Below are 20,982 nucleotides of genomic sequence, written 5' to 3'. Positions count from 1 at the left end.
GTTGACTAAATATCGGGAAAGAAACTTGTAAATAAAGAGACTCGTTCTTCATTACAGCTACGCAATGTCACTTTAGCTTTGCTCGACATTACTCTAAATTACCTCTCATATATAAATATTTATTATTGAGTTTTTTTTAATCATTTCATTATCGAAGAATTATTACCTCTCATCTTGTTTAATTTTAACGTGTCTAGTATCTACCATTTATAGTAATTTTTTATAACTACTAGATTGACTCAAGTTCATTACCATATGCACGTTTACATCAGTTATGGCTAGATTTTTTTCGTAATGACCCGACTCTCTAAAACCCTAGTTCCACCCAAGTTTGTTAGATGCATGTTTATGTTGTTTAGGGCAATCCGACTCTCTAAAACCCTAGACCGGCTCGAGTTTATTACCATATGCATGCTTATATCATTTGTGGCTAGACTTTTTGACGTTATTAATTGTTTCTTCATCACATACAACGTAATGAAGAAGTTTCGAGAGTAATAAAAGAAAGTTCAAGCTAAAAATTAATATTGGGACATTATTAAATTAAAAAAAGTTCGAACAGTTAAAAGTACTGATATCTAATCCTTCGATTTTTAAATATATTGACATCTCGATGAATATTTTAATCGTTGAAAATAAAGAATTTTAATCTCAACAGTTGGGCGCTATCGTTGAGGAAATTGGAAGTAAGAAAAAACGACACCATCAAATTCTGCTCGATCTTCTAAACGTAGATGTATCCTCGATCGTATAACTCGAGCGAAATTTAAGACCACAAAAATCGAGATAGGATTGATGAGTTTAGGTCACATCCACGTACTTTAGGGTTTAGTTTAAAATAATAATCTAAATTAAAAGACAAAATTCTCAACTTAAGAAGTGCTTTTTATAGAACACTATGTTGGGACCAATGCTTTGATGACTATACTCATGCTTTAATACACCAAACTCTATCCTTCTCTCTTGAATTAACAACTTTGTATAGACATTAGATTTGGGTTTAGTGCTCGATGTTCGTTCTTCGAGAAAATAAACGAATATATGAAAAGTATCTTTTGGTTTCTGGGATTCAATCTCCGACACCGTGGTTTATAGCCACGTGCTCTAATCCTCTAAGCTACAGGCTCCACCCCGTCTCCACTGGATCTGTTCTCGGGGATACCCTAAAAAAAGGAACTTTTCCTCTCCCCAGCCATTTGCCATTTCGGGTTAAGAAGATGTGAAAGCACCTCTCTCTTTAATAAGAACCCCAAGGTGTGAAGTGAGAGAGAGAAGGGGTTTTGATCCAAGACCTCCCCGAGACCGGGTCAACTTTTTTAACTCTCTTGAAATATTGTCATAATGTTATTTTCAGAATTTGTATCAATGTTTTGTCCAAAACAATCCATTCTTGTTTATAAAATATAGATAAAAAAAAAAGATAAAAAAAAAAAAAGTATCAACTAAATCCATAAAATTTCATGAATGTACCGGTTTATATCTTTCTAGGTGAAAAACATTGGTTCACGAACATGGAAACTTATAATTCTATCAATTAAACTCCTAAATGGGATAGTGAATCAATTTAGACTCTAGGTTTAAAAATCACTCAAAAATTAAATTCAAATAATTGATATAGGCAAATAATTGATACAATCCTTCCTGTAATTTTAGAATGATATATAATATTGATTATATGCAATGATCTATATCATGTGATATACTCACGATTACATTTCATAATCATATCGATCAGAAAAAAGATTGGACTTGGTATTAAACGATACGAAAGCAGTACAATAATGCATTTCGAGGAGCCAAGAAGTATACGCTTCAAGCAGCAATTAACAACTTGGAGTGAAATTTAAAGTGTAGCCAAATGTTTCCCAACTAAAACTATCTCTTAAATCAAACGAAACTATTTGTCCTAGAACGATGAGGACTCTTGAGGGCAACCACCGAGATAAACAAACAAACTAAACAAAGAAGGGCGTGGGAGTTTGAACGACCATCAAATCATTGACCGCTTCAAGCCTGATGAGTAAGGGATTTCAACAAGTTAAAAGAGGGGAAGATAAGAATCAAATATCCATGCACGAATAGCTAATGCAAAGAGACTCGGAACCTAGCAAAACAATTATTTTTTGAGATCTAATACAAGAAGCAGTTACCTTGCTAGCAATGTTGTTGGAAAGCCAGTCTAGACCTTCGTAGAGCCCCTCTCCAGATGTCGCGCATGTGCTCTGAATGTACCTGGAACCAAGCACAATGTAGAATGAATATATTAATAGAGCGCAAGCAACTTTGATTAACGGATATTGACCATTTCACTTTTCCAACTTCGGGATAATAAAATGTAACAGCCCAAGGCCACTGCTAGCAGATATTGTTCGCTTTGGTTCATTATGTATCACTATCAACCTCACGGGTTTAAAACGCGTCTATTAGAGAGAGATTTCTACACCCTTATAAGGAATGCTTCGGTCCTCTCTTCAGCTGATGTGGGATCTCACAATTCACTCTCCTTTGGCGGGGTCTAGCATCCTCGCTGGCACACCGCCCAGTACCTGGCTCTGATACCATTTGTAACAATCCAAGGCTACCGCTAGCAGTTATTGTCTGCTTTGACCCATTACATATCACCGTCAACCTCACGATTTTAAAACGTCTGTTAGCGAGAAGTTTCTGTACTCTTATAAGGGATGTTTCATTCTACTCTCCAACCGACGTGGGATCTCAAGTTGACTTAGGAAGATGTATCAATAAACGTGAATTTAGACCATCTTCCAGTTAATGTTACAGGTTTTGACAAGAGAAATAATACTGCCCACCAGATCTAATCGATGAGATGTCCACACGAGACAAAAGCAAATAATTTACCAGTGGCGCTGACGAAGAGAGTGAAGACCAAGCTTGTCAGTTATTTCTGCAGCATTCATGGCATTAGGAAGATCTTGCTTGTTTGCAAATACAAGCAAAACAGCATCTCTAAGCTCATCCTGCAATCATTAGAATGTAAAATACCACTATCAGACAAGACTCATAAATGGAAGAAAAGGGCTTTAAAACTCTATGAGCTACTATGCTGCTATGCCGTTACTAAAAAACTCTATCCACTCCACCTTGAGAGATAAAGTTAACAATTAAAAAGTAGAGCCAATCAATTGATGAATAAAGCTATAATAAGAACGAAGTACAAATAGCAATAGACCATCACAGTAAACAGGTACTAATATACCTCATTCAACATCCTGTGCAACTCATCTCTTGCCTCGACAACTCGGTCCCTATCATTGCTATCCACAACAAAAATAAGGCCCTGTGTATTCTGGAAATAGTGCCTCCAAAGTGGACGGATCTTTTTGAAATGAAAAACCATAGTCAAACTTTAAGAATCATAACAATTCTAAACAACTTTTTTTTTCTTCTAATGAGCATATAAAGTACAAACAAAGGCCTAAAATGACGCATAATTACTTAAAGTGGGGCATTCATTTATGTTCACATATAATTCTTGTAAATAAATAAAATTTTGAGCACTTCAACATGTATCTAATAATTTTTTGTTAAATTTGACATGTTTTTATTATGCTCATTGTACATGTGCCCATCAAGTGACAAACTCATATTCAATTTGTTCAGCTAGTAAATGATACATATTTATCGTGCTTAACAAGTATCTAATAACATGTCCCACAAATGTTGGAGTATCAGAAGCAAGTTGGATATGGACACAACTCAAACTAAAGGTTTCAAACTTCACACGCTCTAGATTACCAACAATAAAAAATTAAAAAAAGACTGCACGTTGACGATTAAATCGACCACTTTATGTACATTACAGAATATAAAAACAGGGAATGCTAATTTCAAAATAAATTAACTATTTCTCTTTAGTTTAATAAAAAGAACACAGCTTGCCTCACACATACAGGGGAAGGGAAGAGAGAGAGATGCACACCTTGTCCTGACCACCAACATCCCAGACGGTAAAGCTGATGTTCTTGTACTCTACAGTTTCCACATTAAATCCTGAAGAAAAGAATCGATAGATATATTGGTAAAATTTACGCAATGGTTTTGTGAGGATCCTTATGCAATAGTTCGAATGCTTTGAAGAAAGACGTCACTTGAACTATTTGGACTACAATATCATTTGAAATATCCCCCATTTTCCATTACAGAGATCCAATTTATGTTAGGCCCCAATGAAAGAATTCCAAGAAGAAATGTCCCAATTAACTACAACAATGCAAAAAAATGTTCATGTTCTCTCCCTGGCACTAAGGGATTTGAACTATGGCAGTTACAAAGTTTGAGGTTTTTCCAATGACGTTTACTCCTTCAAGTGTTGAGAGAGGAATTGAACAGAAGTTCTTCTCAGTTCGCTTTATGCGTAAAAAGGGATACCTCTCAAATTCCTACCAGCTTCAGCTCGTCTTGGGTCATGGATTTGATACAAGACACATTTTTTAACGGCAGTTCAATCTTGGAAATACCAAAACTTTAAGGAATAATAGAATGAAAAACACAGATGTTTGGGATAGAGAAAATATCAAACTCGGGGCTCGTCTTCAAAGATCGTTGAGGAGATCAGCAGCAAGAGAAAGAATAATCTTACAGCTCCCGCGAGGACTGATCAAAAAGGTCAAAATATTATCTGCTGGCAAGCTACAAAAGGATGATGCGTAGCGGTGGGGGTACCTCAAAAAAAATAAACAGACCTTAACAGCTCCTCGTTAAAGAGAGGTGAAGATAAAGTTAGAGAAGCATGCGCTCTGTTCTCTAAGCGAGGTTGTTTAACATTGTGCAGTACTTTTTATCTAACTTTGCCACTTAAATCCCCTCTTTGTTAAAAATTCTCTAACAACAATGTCATGTTGGGAATTACGGATCTTCACAATAGTATGATATTGCACTTTGAGCATAAGATCTCATGAGTTTTCTTTGGGCTTCTCCAAGAGGCCTCATACCAATGGAGATGTATTCCTTACTTATAAACTCATGATCATCCTCTAAATTAGCTAATGTGGGACTCCCTCCCAACAATCCTCAACAATCCTCCTATCAAACAAAGTACACCATAGAGCCTCCCCTTAATCAAGTCTCGACTCCTTTCTCTGGAGCCCTCGAACTAAGTACACCCTTTGTTCGACACATGAGTCACTTTTGACGACACCTTCAAGACTAGCAACTTCTTTGTTCGACACTTGTTCTATTGACATGACTAAATTAAGGGCACGACTCTGGTAACATGTTAGTAATCACGCTCCACAATGGTATGATATTGTCCACTTTGAGCATAAGCTCTCATGGATTTGCTTTGGGCTTCCCCAAAAGGCCTCATACCAATAGAGATGTATTCTTTACTTATAAACCCATGATCATCCTCTAAATTAGCCAACGTGGGACTCTCTCCTAACAATCCTCAACATGTCAAGGACTTTGAGAAGAAATTCAAAAAAGTTGCAACCAATTCTGTGTTTCATCAATAGAAACTTACCAATAGTGGGGATGGTGGTAACAATTTCTCCGAGCTTTAACTTGTACAGGATCGTGGTCTTACCAGCAGCATCAAGACCCACCATCAAAATGCGCATCTCTTTCTTAGAAAAGAGTCTGCCGAAGAGCTTCGTGAAGGTCAACCCCATTTCTACTTCCCTCTAAGAGCAACAATCAAAGAACTGGCAATCGATAACATTCAAAATTAGAAAATTGAACATCTCAAAAACAAATTCAGCATGCATTGAAATAGATTTAAAAGATCTTCCACTACAAAATCCAAATGATCATCATAAACAGAAAACAGCGACCTAAATAGCACGCGACTACAAACAAACATCATAAATATTCATTTTACCACAATACTTTGACCCTCCTGATGACATTCAACTCAAACAATGAGAAATTCAAACTAATCCAGGGTAATTTCCATTATAGCAGACATAAAATTCAAACAAAAAGAATTAGCAATACATATCCAAACAACGAGGAAGATCAAAAAGAATAAACAATAGCAATGTACCCAGCAAATGAATAAAATAAATCCGTAAAGATTTAAGAACGATCGATATCTGCCCGGGAGATCCTACAGAATTGAACTTGAAAGTTGAAGATTGAAGAAAAATGGAGCCAAACTAGATTACCTCTCGAATTCGGGGCCTTCAGGAGACAGATCTGAAGGGAAAAGGGGCAAGAAGATCGTACCGCTATTCTTTTTCCGTTTCTTATATTGGCTACCAGAATTATTTATTTATTTATTAAAATTTATTGGTTAAATTATATGTTTGGCTAAATTACAAATTACAACTTTTATATATATATAGTGTTAAATTACAGATTTAATTTTTTTAATATTTAATTCAATATTTTTAGCTCGATAATTATAGAGAGGAAGAACCAATTATTATCGTTTATAATAGTAGTTAGTGTCTTATATGCTAAGCTATGCTTAAATTGATATCGTTACCTAAAATTTTTAAAAATAGACACTTTTAGTCTCTTGAGTTTGAATCCCGAGCATTCCAAGTGAAACAGTTAAGAAATTGAGAAATAATGTGCAAGAAAAAATCCTAATTTTGTATCGAATAATTTTAACGTACCAAAATATATACATTAGTATCAAAATAATAGAAACTAATAGAAGAAATATAATTAAAATTCGTACTACGAAACTAACCCTAATTGTAACGGTCCAAGTCCACCGCTTCAGGGCCTCTACTAAGGGAATGTTTTCACACCCTTATAAAAGGGTATTTTGTCCTCCCCAATCAATGTCCGGTATTTTGTCCTCCTCCCCAACTAATGTGGGACATCACAATCCACCCCTTTCGGGACTAAGCGTCTTCGATGACACTCTTTCCTTCCTCCAATCGATGTGGGACCTCGCCAAATCCATCTCCTTTTGGGGCTAGCATCCACACATTGCCTTGTGTCTACCCCTTTCGGCCTAGATCCACCACTAGCAGATATTGTATTCTTTAGGTTTTCCCTGCTTCGTGTTTACCCCCTTCGGCCCAGATTCACCGCTAGCAAATATTGTCCTCTTTAGGCTTTCCCTGCCTCGTGTCTACCCTCTTCGGCCCAGATCCACCGCTAGCAGATAATGTCCTCTTTAGGCTTTCCCTGCCTCGTGTCTACCCCTTTCGGCCCAGATCCACCGCTAGCAGATAATGTCCTCTTTAGGCTTTCCCTGTCTCGTGTCTACCCCCTTCGGTCCATATTCACCACTAGCAGATATTGTCCTCTTTAGGCTTTCTCTGCCTCGTGTTTACCCTTTTCGGCCCAGATCCACCGCTAGCAGATATTATCCTCTTTGGGCTTTCCCTTTCGAGCTTCCCCTCAAGGCTTTAAAACGAGTCTCAGGAAGGTTTTCACACACTTATAAAGTATTTTGTTCTCTTCCCCAACCGTGGGACATCACATTGTCCATTCTTCAAATTTGCATTAGTGCCCTTCTATTATCTCGTTCTTCCATTTTTGTCTCACTAATTTCTAGACTTTGCAATTCAACCCCTAGATTATTTCTCATTGTTTCCCTAATCTTCAGCAAAATTACATTATTGCACCATGGCTTTCTCACATCCGCAATAGCTTGTGAGATCGTTATTCAATTGACGTCCCTTGGCTCAGGTCTGCTCCTCACCGGTCCATTGTCGGCGCCCATTCCGGCCAATTCCAGGCGGCCATGGCTTACACTGCTCGATTGCACCTTTCTCTCCCTCACGCTCTTCTTCCAACTTTATCCCGCCGGTCGGCTCTTCCCGCCGTTCTCCGCCGGCTGAGCCGTTTTTCCTCAACAGGCGAGTTATTATCCAATTCAAGTAAGTTCAGACCTCCGACGACTCTGGTTTACGCGCAGGCCAAACGAGGCTTCTCGACAAAAGAAGACGATGTAGCTTCGTGTAAGCTGAAACCTCGAATATCGTTCGCAACTTGTTTGTGCTATCTCTTTTCTTCAACTCTTCGCATAGGTTTGTGTAGTTTAGCTAATACGATTATGGTTTTTTAGCTGCTGATCTTGAATTTGAGGCGCCGCTCCAAATTGTGGAATATCCGGACCCAATACTCAGAGCAAAGAATAAGCGTATTGATTCATTTGATGATAATCTGAAGAAGTTAGTGCAGGAAATGTTTGATGTAATGTACAAGTAAGTTTCTGGATTGGTTATTTCCATCCGTAAGAACTAAATTCACATGTGAGCTCAGAAATTAGCACAGGCTGAGACATGTAAACTCTGAACACTAAATAGGGAGCAAATAGTAGGTTTGAATAGAGAAACTCCAAAACGTTAGCATAACTCAATTGGTCGAGATACTGTAACTTGACCAAAAGATCAATAGTTCAAATCCCCACCTCCAATATAATTGATGGAAACTCCGGGTAGGACGGCTAAAGTCGGTACTAGACCGAAGCATCTTTATGGTTAAATAAGTTGAATATGTTCATGGTCAGGTGATCAATGATAGTTCAAGTTCTTCTTACCATGCATCAATGATGATAACTCAATTGGTTGAGATAATGTAACTTGACTAAAAGGTCAGTAGTTCAAATCCCCACCTCAGATATTGTTGACGAAAACTCTGGGTAGGATGAAGTTGGTATTTAGTAGTTCAAATCCCCACCTTAGATATTGTTGACGAAAACTCTGGGTAGGATGAAGTTGGTACTAGACCGAAGCAACTAAGTAGGCTAGGACATATTAAATCTTTATAGTTAAATAAGTTGAATCTGTTCCTAGTCAGGTGATCAATGATAGTTCAAGTTCTTGTTACCATTGGTGATAACTCAATTGGTCGAGATACTGTAACTTGACCAAAATGTCAGTAGTTCAAATCCCCACCTCAGATATTCTTGACGGAAACTCCGAGTAGGATGGCTAAAGTCCATACTAGACTGAAGCAACTAAATAGGCTAGGACATCTTTATAGTTAAATAAGTTGAATCTGTTCATGGTCAGGTGATCAATGATAGTTCAAGTTCTTGTTACTATGCATCAATGATGAGTTCTGAGTTAGGGCCATTATAAACTTGGTATTTACAGGAAAGTGAACAAAACTTGTTGGCTTCATTGTCTACAGAACTGATGGCATTGGGCTCTCAGCTCCTCAAGTGGGAGTCAATGTTCAACTGATGGTATTCAATCCAGTCGGTGAACGCGGTGAAGGGGAGGAAATTGTTCTTGTGAACCCTAAAGTTTACAGATATTCCAAGAAAACTGTACTGTTTAATGAAGGTTGCCTATCATTCCCCAGCATATATGCTGATGTACAGGTACTGTTGAATACTGGCTCTTGTCTCATGCCTACTTTCTAGTTTAGTGTTCATTAAGGATGGTGTTGCATAGCCTTTTCTGAACTTAATATGATGTTTTCTTGGCTAATTTGAATTCCAATTTGCTAAGTATTTAGTATATTTCCAGCCAAAGCCTGCAAAAGATAGATTTGTTCTCGTGTATCGTGTTGATAGCATGTTACCTTGGCTTAAATTCTAAACTTTCAATTCTATCTAATAGATCTTTGACTCTTAGACACATGGGTATGGGCTTATTTGAAAGTGAATGTTCAAGGACTTATGATACCGCTATTAGAAACATTTTAAAGTTTAGGAACATATTAGACACTACTCGATACTTTAGGGACTAAACTTATATTTTAATATGTAATTAATACTAGTTAGGTCAACTAGTTGTTTTTCGAAATTTTAATATAGTTTCTCTAGTTGTGAAATGATGCTTGCTTTTAAGGACACAATTTCTAGCTAACAAATTCTGCTTCTTATTCTTTGAGTTGTGTTTGTGATGAGGCTAGCTCATTCTCTTGTAATTGCAGAGACCAGAATCGGTTAAGATCGATGCACGAGACATCAGTGGTACGAGGTTCATGGTCAACTTGTCAGGGCTTCCTGCAAGAGTGTTCCAGCATGAATTTGATCATTTGCAGGTTTCTTTTTTAATTAATTTAAGCTTAAGTTTTGATCACCATTCAACTCAATTGAATTCAAAAGCTTAAGCTGATGGATTGTGATAAATTTAATTCTATCAATACTTTACTATTTACCATGTGTAATCTAATCGTGTCACGCACATTCTTCCTCACGGTCTCTGTTTTCGGTAACGTTACTCAATGGAATTCTAGCAGTGCATGAATGATTAAGTTGGTCGGGATCCGTGTTATAATATCTACCAGCATTGGCTTAGCTCACATTTTCTCTAAGAGTACTGTTAAATTTGCAGGGAGTTTTGTTCTTTGACAGAATGACAGATGAAGTACTTGATACCATTCGCCCTCAGCTACAAGTGAGTGACCTCCTACACATTGTTTCATCTTATTTATGATCCAAAGAAAACCCTTTTTACTATAGGGAGCGACGTTTTCTTATTCATGATTAATATCGTTCTGATTGCACCACAATGGGTCGGTTCAATGGTCCATAGAGGGTCTAGAAGGAATGAATTCAAGTCATGATCGTCATCTACTGAATGTTTAACATCCTGAATAGTTAAAAGTGCACGCAAACTAGCCCGAAGTATATGTTCTTAATCGGTCTTCTGGAAAGAAAATTAACATTTATCGGTATGAACAAACTTCTTAAGAAGTGAATATTAGCACAAGAACTCCTACTAGATTGTGGATAGGGTCTGATTCGCTCGTGTAAAAGATAATTTGTGGTATACGTCGATGGTGTGTATGCTCTCGTACCGAGAGGTTTATTTTCTTTCGAACTGATTACTTCATAACTTTGAAGATGAATCGAGGTGAAGTTGTTGTTTATTTACTTTTGATGCAGGCCCTAGAAAAGAAGTACGAAGATAGAACTGGATTACCAAGCCCGGAAAGAATAGAGAACCTTAGAACAAGGAAGAAGGTGGCTGCTGGTTTTGGAAAATCATGATCATAGAGGTTTGATGATTATACATTACGAATTTGAATGCTACTAACTCCAATGATAGGAAGAAATTTGTGCTTCAGTTGGCTAAGCTTTTGTAAGAATTAAATCTCATGGAGTTGTTTAGCTCTAGATTGGATTTATATAATCTATATTTATGAAATTGAAATCACATTTAAATGTGACATTTCTCATTGCAAAGCTAATTTAGGATGTATTTATAGATCACAAACCAATAAAGATATGGACCTAAATGTTTTCAAACTTTAGAATTTATTGAATCCTAAGGCAAACACTCCCCAAAAGGTAATGGATTATCTAGGAGTGCAAACCGGAAAAAAAAAATGATGAAATAAACTCGAACCGATCCCTTGGAGGAAGTATTCTTTAGTTAGAAACCGTCTGAGTCCATTGCTAGCAGATGTTGTCTGCTTTGGCCTGTTACGTATCGCTATCAGTCTCATGGTTTTGAAATGCGAGAGGTTTTGACATCCTTATGAGACATGTTTCGTTATCCTCTCCAACCTATGTAGGATCTCACAATATGACTTGGAGAACCTCGTTACGTATCATGCCTCATGGTTTTGAAATGCGAGAGGTTTCTACACCCTTATAATTAATGTTTCATTTTCCTCTCCAACCTTGGGAGCCCTCGTTACATATCGTCGTCAACCTCATGGTTTTGAAATGCATGAGGTTTCTACACCCTTATGATGAATGTTTCATTCTCCTCTCCAACCTTAGGGGCCCTCGTTACATATCATCGCCAACCTCATAGTTTTGAAATGCAAGAGGTTTCTACACCCTTATGATGAATGTTTCATTCTCCTCTCCAACATTGGGGGCCCTCGTTACATATTCGTTGTCAATCTCATGATTTTGAAATGCGAGAGGTTTCTACACCCTTATAATGAATGTTTCATTTTCCTCTCTCACCGATAGGATCTCACAATATGACTTAGGGGGTCAGTGTCTTCACTGGTACTGCTCGATGTTTGGATCTGATACCATTTGTAACAGTCCAAGCCCACCACTAATAGATATTATCCACTTTTGTCCATTATGTATCGCCGTCAACTTCATAGTTTAAAAATACGTCTATTAGAGAGAGGTTTCCACACCCTAATACTTCATTCTTCTCTCCAACCGATATGATCTCACAATTAAGAGTTCTTGCATTATTAAAAGTTTAAGTTAAAGTCTACAAAATCAATTATCTCCAAATTATGATGCTACGCCATAAAATATATTAACAAGTTTGCAAAAATGCAATCCTTCAATCTCTAGCAAAAAGGTGTGGTACTTTAATCAATCAGTTAATAAATATACTTTCAAGTGTAAGAAGCATATGATCAAATAAAAATATTAAAATTGATAATAATAATAATAATAATGAAATTGGTATTAAATGAAAAGAATGAATTTTGAAAAGCCTAGTGTCTAGCTTAAAGCATCTCGAGTACATGCGTATAGCAGAACTTTCTTTCCCTATTTATATCCATAATCACTGAAAAACAAACAAACAAACAAATAAATAAATAAATGAAACTATCCTTTCCAGAATGGGAGAACTCTGAACATAGTCCTGAGCAACCAAATCATATGTCGTCTCAAGCCTGAATAAAAAGGGAGAGTGAATGACTGACTCAATAACAAAGTTTAAGAATTCTATTAAATGATCGATGAGAAATTGAAGGCAAATGACTAAAATAGTTTATATGCAAATTTTGAAATTAAAATGGAAGTTTTGAAATAGAATGGGTTTAATAGTTACAAGTGATGCATGCACAGAAATTTAGAACTAGGCAGGTGACGATGACAAGTATTTGAAGCTATGTGTTGAGTGAATCAATATTTCTGTTAACTGACCATGAAAAATTAAAGGCAAAGACTTGCATTATGCAATTCTTTTGTGATTTATAAAGTAGAACTACAAATTCAATTCATAGACGGACTAATCTTCGATGAGTATCTATATTTTGTCTTTGAATTTTAGAAAGTGTCTAATAAGATACTAAAACTTTCAATTTTGTGTCTAGTACGTCTATAAATTTTAAAAAAGAAGTTTTAAACTTTCAATTTTATATCTAATAAGTCCATGAACTTTTAACATGTCTCGAACTTATTTTTCGTGTCTAACAAGATTATAAATTTTCGACTTTGTGTCTTATAGATCTATAAATTTTAAAAATGTTGAATGAATGAAGGACTAATTCAATATAAGTGAAAATTTAAGGACATATTAGACACAAATTGAATAGTTTAATGACCTCTATTAGACATTTTTTAAGTTCAAGGACCGAAACATGTGATTTAACCTAAAATAGAAAAATGTTAAAAAAAGAATGGATGGAATTTTGGAACAAAGCACAGTAATTCAGAACTCAAGGGCCTAAAAGAATGGATATTCAATTAAGATTGGGATCAAATGTAAGGTGCATTTACCTTGCTAACGATGTTGTTGGAAAGCCAGTCCAAACCTTCGTATAGGCCCTCTCCAGATGTGGCGCAGGTGCTCTGGATGTACCTGGAAGGGAAGGCAACACCGTGTAAAATGAGTTTGTTTATATCACTTTATCATCTCACCCAGCAACTTCAAAAGAAACTAGAAAATATTCTGTCGACTTTCTTCTGTACCCTGACAGAGCTCGAGCTTGAAACTCACTCTTCCTACTTCATGAGTCTAGTAAACAGTCCAATTCATTAACATACGAAAGAGTACATGTAACGGCTCAAGTCCACCGCCAGTAGATGTTGTCCTCTTTCGACTTTCCCTTTTAGGCTTCTCTTTAAGGTTTTTAAAATGTCGGCTAGGGAGAGGTTTCCACGTTCTTATAAAGGGTATTCTGTTCTCCTCTCCAACCAACGTGGGATCTCAGAGTACATTTAGATCATGATTCAAGACTTGAGTTTGTTTGAGTTTGACATACCTATTAGTTTAAACACTTCCAAAAAAGAAAAAATTTGTTCTTAGCATCCTTTTCATTCAAGTGGTTTAATTTTTAGATCATGATTCAAAAATTGGGTTTGTTTGAGTTTGACATACCTATTAGTTTAAACACTTCCAAAAAAGAAAAAAATTTGTTCTTAGCATTCTTTTCACTTTCAAGTGGTTTAATTTACCAGTGGCGCTGACGAAGGGAGTGAAGACCGAGTTTGTCAGTTATTTCTGCAGCATTCATGGCATTAGGAAGATCTTGCTTGTTAGCAAATACAAGCAAAACAGCATCTCTAAGCTCATCCTGCAACCAGATTCAGCATTTTATGAGATACCCACTAAATGTCACAACAAATCAGCAATACTAATATATATATGCCGAACAAAAAGATTAGCAATACAAGAGATCTATATCAATCCTACTTTCAAATGACAGAAAGAAGGGAAAAAAACAAACACATATGGAAGAAGATCAAAACCAAACAACAAATTAGATTGCCAAATTTAGCTAAAACTTCTTTCTTACTACAAATTCCGTTCTTGGAACTGAACAAGATTTGGCAAACGAATACAAATAAAGGCTTCGGCAACTGAACTAACGGTCTTGAAGCAAACTCTAGAAAAATCCTGGTCCTTAGTTACGATAAAATAGTTTCTAAAAATTGTCTTTCACAAAACGAAATCCCATATCAGAAATTATGACGAATGAAAGAATTCAGCAAGGATTAGAGAAATAGAGTAAAATTCGGATACATTACGAACAAAAGCAAGCTATACATCAGTACACAGCAATAGTCCATCAAAAGTAGGGGAAATTGCCAATTAAGTTGATATAGAAAATAAAATATAAGAGCATTCGGAAGTAAAAACATACTTCATTCAACATCCTGTGCAGCTCATCTCTTGCCTCTACGACTCGGTCCCTATCATTGCTATCCACAACAAAAATAAGGCCCTGTGTATTCTGGAAGTAATGCCTCCAAAGTGGACGGATCTTTCAAAAAGAAACCCCATCAATCAAACATCAATTAAAAATAATCGTACAGAAAAATTCTTGGGAAATTTTTAATTAAACAATATGTGAACATACTATCCATGCACAGTCCTCGTTCTAGAAAATGTCAGCATTTTAGTCTTTATAATGCAAAAATATATTATATGATTGAATTAAGATAATAATAACATGCATGCAATATGCCAAGTTAGAGCCCATACTTCGTCACTGCTTTAGAATTTATTGTGGTTTTTATATTACATTGTTTCATATATCAAACATAACAAATCAAAAGCATTGTATTGAAAGTTAGCATTTTCTCCTTTAAATCTAACTCCAAATAGCAATTTATCTAGAGATGTCCATTTTATCCGTAGGGACCCGCCCCGTCCCCATTTCGGTTAATATAAATATATTTTCAACACATTAATTAGTTAATTTTGAGACTCTAATTTTAATATTTAAATTAAAAACTATGTGGTAGATTTTTTTAATTTGAAAGACCAGGTTGAAATATTAAAATTAGGATTTCCAAAAATTGTGTTGGTAGAACATTATATATACGTTTGTTTATAAAATATATTGATTTATTAGGATTTTTTTACCATTTTATTCAATAAAGATTATATTGAAAAATGAAAACTTCAAAATAACTATTTTATTAAAAAAATAACAAACGGGTTAAAATTATCTACCGGATCTAATTCCCTCAACTTTCCCCGGAATCTCTGTCCCGATTCCCACAAAAATAAATGGAGAATTTTGTGGGAATGGAGAATAAAATAGGTGGTGGGGATAGAGACGGGGAACACTTCCCTGTCCGTGCCCCATGAAGACCTCTAAATTTACTAATGCATCAACATCTTCATGCATACCAGGAGGATAAAACAATTAAAGAAGTAAAATTCTATGTTGATACTAAATACGAAATAAATGGACTAGTGTCTTAAACATGGTGAAAAGCAGAAAGTGTCTTGTTTTTTCCACACACATACAGGAATAAGGAGATGCATACCTTGTCCTGACCACCAACGTCCCAAACAGTAAAGCTGATGTTCTTGTATTCCACAGTCTCCACATTAAATCCTGTAGAAAAGTATCGAGTCTTACATCTATGACTTCCATAAGATGGATTTAATCAAATTATTAAAATTGTACATAGCTTGATTCTACAGCTGAGTTCTCAATTTCCAAAGTTCCTCAAAAAATTCATTTTACAGGATAAGACTCACCGATGGTCGGGATAGTGGTCACAATTTCTCCGAGCTTTAGCTTGTACAAGATCGTGGTCTTACCAGCAGCATCAAGACCAACCATCAAAATGCGCATCTCTTTCTTAGAAAAAAGCTTACCGAACAGCTTCGTAAAGTTCAACCCCATTTTGGCTTCCTTCTATCTGAGCAACAACCACAGCACTGGCGAGCAAGAAAACACAGAATCAGGAATCAAACATTTTCAATCATTTGAAATGAACCAAATAGATCTCCAACAACGAACATCCAATGAATTATCGTGAATCAAAATCAACGGCCTGAAAAGAAGAAGCGAAAAGCAAAACCGCAATGAACCACCAAATAAACGTAAATTTCCACAACACTTTGTCCCTGCTGACCCCCCTAATGACACTTAAACCACGCAATGAGGATTCAAACCAATCCAAGGTGATTTCCCATAGAACAGACATGGAATTGATTCGGCAACCAACAACACATATCGAAACAACAAGGTACGAAAATTCTTCACATATCATGAAAAATTAAACCACAAATCAATGAAACCAACAAGCATTCTAATATTACGACGACAATTAGCAATCAACCAGAATAATGGATAAATGAATCCGTTACAACTTCAGATCAACTAAAGATCTTCCAGCGATTCTGCGGAACCGAATTTGAGAAATGGAAAATGAAAAGAGATGGATCTGAAAATTGATTACCTCTCGAATTCGCGAGAAATCTGAATGTGAAAATGGAAGCGAGAGAGAGAGAGAGAGAGAGAGAGAGAGAGCGTTTTCCGATTCCGAAGTTTTCTATTCCACTGGCTTCGGATTTATTTTATTTATTAATTAAATTTTGCGAGCGTAAATATGTTCAAACCGGGACGGAAGGGAACAGAGTGCCATATCAAAACGGCACCGTTTTGCCGCTTCATCCATATTTTTTATTTTTTTTTTTTAAAAAATATATATATTTATTTACGAGGTCGACAATCTACCGGTCTCATTCCCGCCCATCGCTCTTCCCGCCATTTTCGCCGGCTTCGAAGCTTTTCCTTCAGCAAGTTCTAAGCTCTTCTCTGTCAAGCTAGACGACGTATCTTCTTCTAAACTCAATCCTTGAATTTCATACTGCAACTTGTAATACTGTTTTTTGTCTTCTTCTTTTGTAGACGATTGAATTAGGTCATATCCATTACATATGGTAGTGTAATTTTTAAGCTATTGATTTTGAAATCTGAGGCTACCATTGTGGAGTATCCGGATCTATTGCTAAGAGCTTCACTTTATGATGAATGATAATCTGAAGAATTCTGTGGACAAAAAGTTCGATTTCATGTATAAATTAGTTTTTTAATCAGTTGTTCGTGTCATTTTTTTATTTATTATTATCTGGTAATTAGGTGGTTTACGTGCTAATAATTTCACGAGGAAGGATGAAATTTTGTCTTTGCGATACTCAAATCTTATAACTGTGTTGTTCAATGTGCTATGATTCGGGTGGTTTGTAGAAGTATAAATTCATCTTACTAAGCATGAATGATGTAGCAACAATATCATAATTAATGACTGCATATATCTATCTATAGCACCCGATTTTGTAGCATATGACATTTCTATTTCTAAGTAGTCTACCATGAAATTTTGTTTTCCTAACTCTCCATTATTGACTGCATATATCTATCTATAATCTAATTAATATTTAGCAGAAACCGTGAGCCTGGGCTTTCGATGGATTTCCAGACTGCAAGCAGTCGATGGGAGGGACAGTGGAGGTTTTCAGTTCACCGTATGCCTTCCAACAGAATGGTTCATTTGAGCGGCTGCTCCCCTCGAGCTGAATGGTGTCTAATGTCACACCAGTGCAGGGAAGACTGTCACTGCAGGCTAAATGGACCGGCGTTGAAGTGTATGTTCCCCTAATGTTTACATAGTTTACTCCTGAAATTGCTACTGCAGAAGATCCATTATGGCATCTACCCCCATCGCAGTAGTATTGGTCTATCATTACTGGAGTCCCAACGTCTGAAACTTGAATGTTTGAGAACAGTATTCCCTGTACTGAGCCTGAACCACCCTGTAATGGGAAAGTTAAATGGCCTTGTGTGAGCTGTTGAATTGAAAAGGGGGTTCTGGCAAACAATATTGCTAAGAATCACGACTCTTCACAATGGTCTGATATTGTCTACTTTGAGCATAGGCTTTCATGGTTTTGCTTTGGGCTTCTCCAAAAAGCCTCTTACCAATGGAGATGTATTCTTTACTTATAAACCCATTACGTAAACCCATGATCATTCCCTAAATTAGCCAATGTGGGACTCCCTACCAACCATCCTCAATAATCTCCCCTCAAACAAAGTACACTATAGAGGCCTCCCTTGAGGCCTATAGAGCCCTCGAGTAGTCTCTCCTTAATCGAGACTCGACTCATTCTCTGTAGTCCTCGAACAAAGTACACCCTTTGTTCGACACCTTCCAGACTCGCAACTTCTTTGTTCGACATTTGAAGACTCTATTGACATGGCTAAGTTAAGGGCATGGCTCTGATATCATGTTAAGAATCACGACTCTCCACAATGGTATGATGTTATTCACTTTGAGTATAGTCTCTCATAATTTTGCTTTGGGCTTCCCCAAAAGGCCTCATACCAATGAAAATGTATTCCTTACGTATAAATCCATGAGCATTTCCTAAATTAGCCTATGTGAGACTCCCTCCCAACAATCCTCAACAAATACAACTGAAAAAGGTTTGTCTAAATAAAGATTGGGGTTTAGGGAGTCAAAATTAGGGAGAAAGGTTTTATATACCTGCCATGTTTTTATTCTGACCCCATTCATTGTGTTCTGCAGTTTGACGTCACGGACGGTGACATTGGAAACACATGCTTTTGTTTGATCACGTCCTAGTCCTCCAATGCTAATTCCATGGCCTGGTCCACAGTTCACATCGTGTATGTATATGGACGAGCTTCCAGTTTGTATGGATATACAATCATCCCCTGTAGTTTGATTTCATTCATGTAAGTTTCATTATGCTACGGATTTTTTAAATTCCATACTAGTTTTCATCGATGACATGCTTTTTCAAAACAAGTAGATCTTCCTTCATAATTACAGGCTGGTGAACAGGGAAATCAAGTGCACCGTAACATCATGTTTTAGGACCATATTCTACTTGAACTGTTAAGCAAAAAAGAAATTGAAAACCGCCTTTAAGTGACTGATGCTTGAAGATCACCTTTCTGACTTTTAACCAATTGGATTACCTTCTATTTATCTGCCTATGTAAAGTTGGGTTGTATTTTAAAGCCAAATTCTTATGCTAAATTAAGCCATCTTTGCAGTTAGTGCTCAAAATTGGGAATTACCACAAGCTAGATTGCTGTTCGAAATGATCACATTCTGGGAGTTCTGCAAGTGAATTCCGTCCGTGTTTGGGCTGTCACCAGGCGATGAAATGGTTAATGAAGAAACCGGAACTGATGTGCAACTATCAAATTTCAGGTGAGCCTGTTGGCTGTTTTGGATGGTTATTCCAGTGACTGTCACTCCATCACTTCCGTAGAACCTAAGTGCCTGCACAAGAATATAAGAGTCACAAATAGAAATCTCTCTTTAATCCATTTGTTCTATTATTGTCAAGTTTAAGCCAAGGCTGTACTGTTAGTTTGGTTCTTGGAAGTCTTCCGCTACTGCTTTCCTTGTCCTGTTGCATGAGTAAATCTGTGATTAGGAAGCTGTGTGACTTAAAATATGAAATCCCTTCTAATCCGAGTTGATTTATGAAAATACCAAATTTTCGTCAGTAGGATCGTCTGTGGGCGAGTCGTCGGTCCACCAAACGGAGCCTTGTCCATCAATAGTACCTGTACCTTTCACTGTTATCCCTTTAAGTTTAGTGAATTCAATCCATTGCAAGAGACCTGAACCCCAAGCACTAGGGCTTGTAGGAGCAATGATTTTGCCATCCAACTGCATGTCATGTAGGAGATGTACTTTAAAATATGTCATCAAGAATTTTTTCTGGAAAAGTTCTTCATAGAACAGTTTCCCATAAAGTTGATAGAATCCTTTTAAAAAGTCATGCTACTGTGCACTTAAAAACACTTTCTGAAATCAACTTCCAAACTAGACTTCAGTGTATTGATATTGACCTGAAACACAATGTTTGGTTATTGATATTGACCTGAAACACAATGTTTGGTTGGCAATTAGGACCAGAGAACGAAATGGGGCCAACGAGGAATTCATAACCTGAGGGAACCTCCACCATTGATCCCTCTGCATTGCAAGCTGATTCCCAAGCTGCCTGAAATGCCTGGTATGTATACATTGTCAAGTACTTCAGTTAATTTTCAATTCTGAAAAGTTTATATGCGGAGGATTATTGGGAGTGAGTCCATGTTGGTTAATTTAGTGGAAGATCATGGATTTATAAGTAAAGGAATACATCTTCATTGGTACGACGCCTTTTGGGGAAGCCCAAAGCAAAGCCATGAGAGCTTATGCTCAAAGTGGACAATATCATACCACTATGGAGAATCGTGATTCCTAACAATTTCTATGTAATGAAAATGATAGGCAAACCTAAATTCACCTTGGTGTCATCTTCCTCTCCATCGCCTTTAGCTCCAAAGTCCAACACATTAAAACTACCAGAACCACCTTCACTTGCTAATGAGGCTCCCACAACATCCTCACTATCCACATGAACATGGTGGTGGCGGTAGCCTCCAGTTTTTCTATGTGCCCCCCAACGCCTGCCTTCTCTCCCATGGCAATTTTCCAAACTAAACGACCAAACAAAAACACAAATGAAAGCAATAGTTGCAAGACATTTTAAATTCTTCCCACACATCTTCATATCAAAATAGGTAGAGAAAGACAGATAGAGGTGGGGAGAGAGAGAGAGAGAGGATTCTTCAAGTATGATTGACAAACAAAGAAGATTATTGGCTTGT

General features: G+C 36.8%; 4 protein-coding genes across 6 annotated transcripts in view; 1 reads left to right on the top strand and 3 right to left on the bottom strand.

Moving 5' to 3' along the window:
* Window positions 1-1,727: 1,727 nt before the first annotated feature.
* LOC111435103 (ADP-ribosylation factor 1-like) lies at window positions 1,728-6,231 on the bottom strand. 2 transcript variants are annotated; one of them, XM_023072438.1, is made up of 7 exons: window positions 6,126-6,231; window positions 5,483-5,663; window positions 3,941-4,011; window positions 3,218-3,337; window positions 2,860-2,978; window positions 2,151-2,232; window positions 1,728-2,013 (listed from the first exon to the last, which is right to left on the bottom strand). In XM_023072438.1, the coding sequence occupies exons 2-7, from the start codon at window positions 5,628-5,630 to the stop codon at window positions 2,008-2,010; spliced, it is 546 nt and encodes a 181-aa protein (XP_022928206.1). In that variant the 5' UTR covers window positions 5,631-5,663; window positions 6,126-6,231; the 3' UTR covers window positions 1,728-2,007. The 2 variants fall into 2 exon arrangements, with proteins under 2 accessions (XP_022928206.1, XP_022928207.1); XM_023072439.1 differs by lacking the exon at window positions 6,126-6,231 and adding an exon at window positions 6,005-6,111.
* A 1,280-nt stretch (window positions 6,232-7,511) lies between these two features.
* Window positions 7,512-10,977, top strand: LOC111435101 (peptide deformylase 1B, chloroplastic). Its single transcript, XM_023072435.1, has 6 exons — window positions 7,512-7,883; window positions 7,991-8,129; window positions 9,061-9,253; window positions 9,811-9,921; window positions 10,215-10,277; window positions 10,769-10,977. Exons 1-6 carry the CDS (start codon window positions 7,667-7,669, stop codon window positions 10,871-10,873), a joined length of 828 nt encoding a protein of 275 aa, XP_022928203.1. The 5' UTR covers window positions 7,512-7,666; the 3' UTR covers window positions 10,874-10,977.
* A 1,265-nt stretch (window positions 10,978-12,242) lies between these two features.
* On the bottom strand, window positions 12,243-16,843 carry LOC111435102 (ADP-ribosylation factor-like). Of its 2 annotated transcripts, XM_023072437.1 has the most exons (7): window positions 16,739-16,843; window positions 16,032-16,214; window positions 15,815-15,885; window positions 14,680-14,799; window positions 13,991-14,109; window positions 13,313-13,394; window positions 12,243-12,483 (listed from the first exon to the last, which is right to left on the bottom strand). In XM_023072437.1, the coding sequence occupies exons 2-7, from the start codon at window positions 16,177-16,179 to the stop codon at window positions 12,478-12,480; spliced, it is 546 nt and encodes a 181-aa protein (XP_022928205.1). In that variant the 5' UTR covers window positions 16,180-16,214; window positions 16,739-16,843; the 3' UTR covers window positions 12,243-12,477. The 2 variants fall into 2 exon arrangements, with proteins under 2 accessions (XP_022928205.1, XP_022928204.1); XM_023072436.1 differs by lacking the exon at window positions 12,243-12,483 and having other exon boundaries at window positions 13,277-13,394.
* A 679-nt stretch (window positions 16,844-17,522) lies between these two features.
* The window catches only part of LOC111435099 (polygalacturonase At1g48100), a 3,596-nt gene continuing 136 nt past the window's right edge, over window positions 17,523-20,982 (bottom strand). The window contains exons 1-7 of the mRNA XM_023072433.1: window positions 20,619-20,982; window positions 20,208-20,339; window positions 19,814-19,993; window positions 19,683-19,727; window positions 19,390-19,597; window positions 18,830-19,020; window positions 17,523-18,095 (exon numbers count right to left, since the gene is read on the bottom strand). The exon at window positions 20,619-20,982 is cut by the window's right edge and continues 136 nt beyond it. Coding sequence (XP_022928201.1) covers window positions 17,721-18,095; window positions 18,830-19,020; window positions 19,390-19,597; window positions 19,683-19,727; window positions 19,814-19,993; window positions 20,208-20,339; window positions 20,619-20,885 — 1,398 coding nt within the window. The 5' untranslated portion in view covers window positions 20,886-20,982 and the 3' untranslated portion in view covers window positions 17,523-17,720. The remainder of the gene's footprint in view (window positions 18,096-18,829; window positions 19,021-19,389; window positions 19,598-19,682; window positions 19,728-19,813; window positions 19,994-20,207; window positions 20,340-20,618) is intronic.

The sequence above is a fragment of the Cucurbita moschata genome, unplaced genomic scaffold, assembly GCF_002738365.1.
Source record: "Cucurbita moschata cultivar Rifu unplaced genomic scaffold, Cmos_1.0 Cmo_Scf00048, whole genome shotgun sequence".
NCBI lineage: Eukaryota > Viridiplantae > Streptophyta > Magnoliopsida > Cucurbitales > Cucurbitaceae > Cucurbita > Cucurbita moschata.
The sequence above is the reverse complement of the archived record's forward strand: the minus strand, read 5'-3'. Positions and strand labels throughout refer to the sequence as shown.

Coding starts and splice junctions, on each gene's coding strand:
- LOC111435103 (XM_023072438.1), bottom strand. CDS start 5,630: ATGGGGTTGACCTTCACGAAGCTCTTCGGCAGACTCTTTTCTAAGAAA. Junction 2,979..3,217: donor TGCACAGGATGTTGAATGAG/GTATATTAGTAC, acceptor TAATGATTGCAG/GATGAGCTTAGAGATGCTGT. Junction 2,233..2,859: donor TCTCTTCGTCAGCGCCACTG/GTAAATTATTTG, acceptor GCTTGGTTCCAG/GTACATTCAGAGCACATGCG.
- LOC111435101 (XM_023072435.1), top strand. CDS start 7,667: ATGGCTTACACTGCTCGATTGCACCTTTCTCTCCCTCACGCTCTTCTT. Junction 8,130..9,060: donor ATGTTTGATGTAATGTACAA/GTAAGTTTCTGG, acceptor CATTGTCTACAG/AACTGATGGCATTGGGCTCT. Junction 9,254..9,810: donor GCATATATGCTGATGTACAG/GTACTGTTGAAT, acceptor TTGTAATTGCAG/AGACCAGAATCGGTTAAGAT.
- LOC111435102 (XM_023072436.1), bottom strand. CDS start 16,179: ATGGGGTTGAACTTTACGAAGCTGTTCGGTAAGCTTTTTTCTAAGAAA. Junction 14,110..14,679: donor TGCACAGGATGTTGAATGAA/GTATGTTTTTAC, acceptor ATCTGGTTGCAG/GATGAGCTTAGAGATGCTGT. Junction 13,395..13,990: donor TCCCTTCGTCAGCGCCACTG/GTAAATTAAACC, acceptor CTTCCCTTCCAG/GTACATCCAGAGCACCTGCG.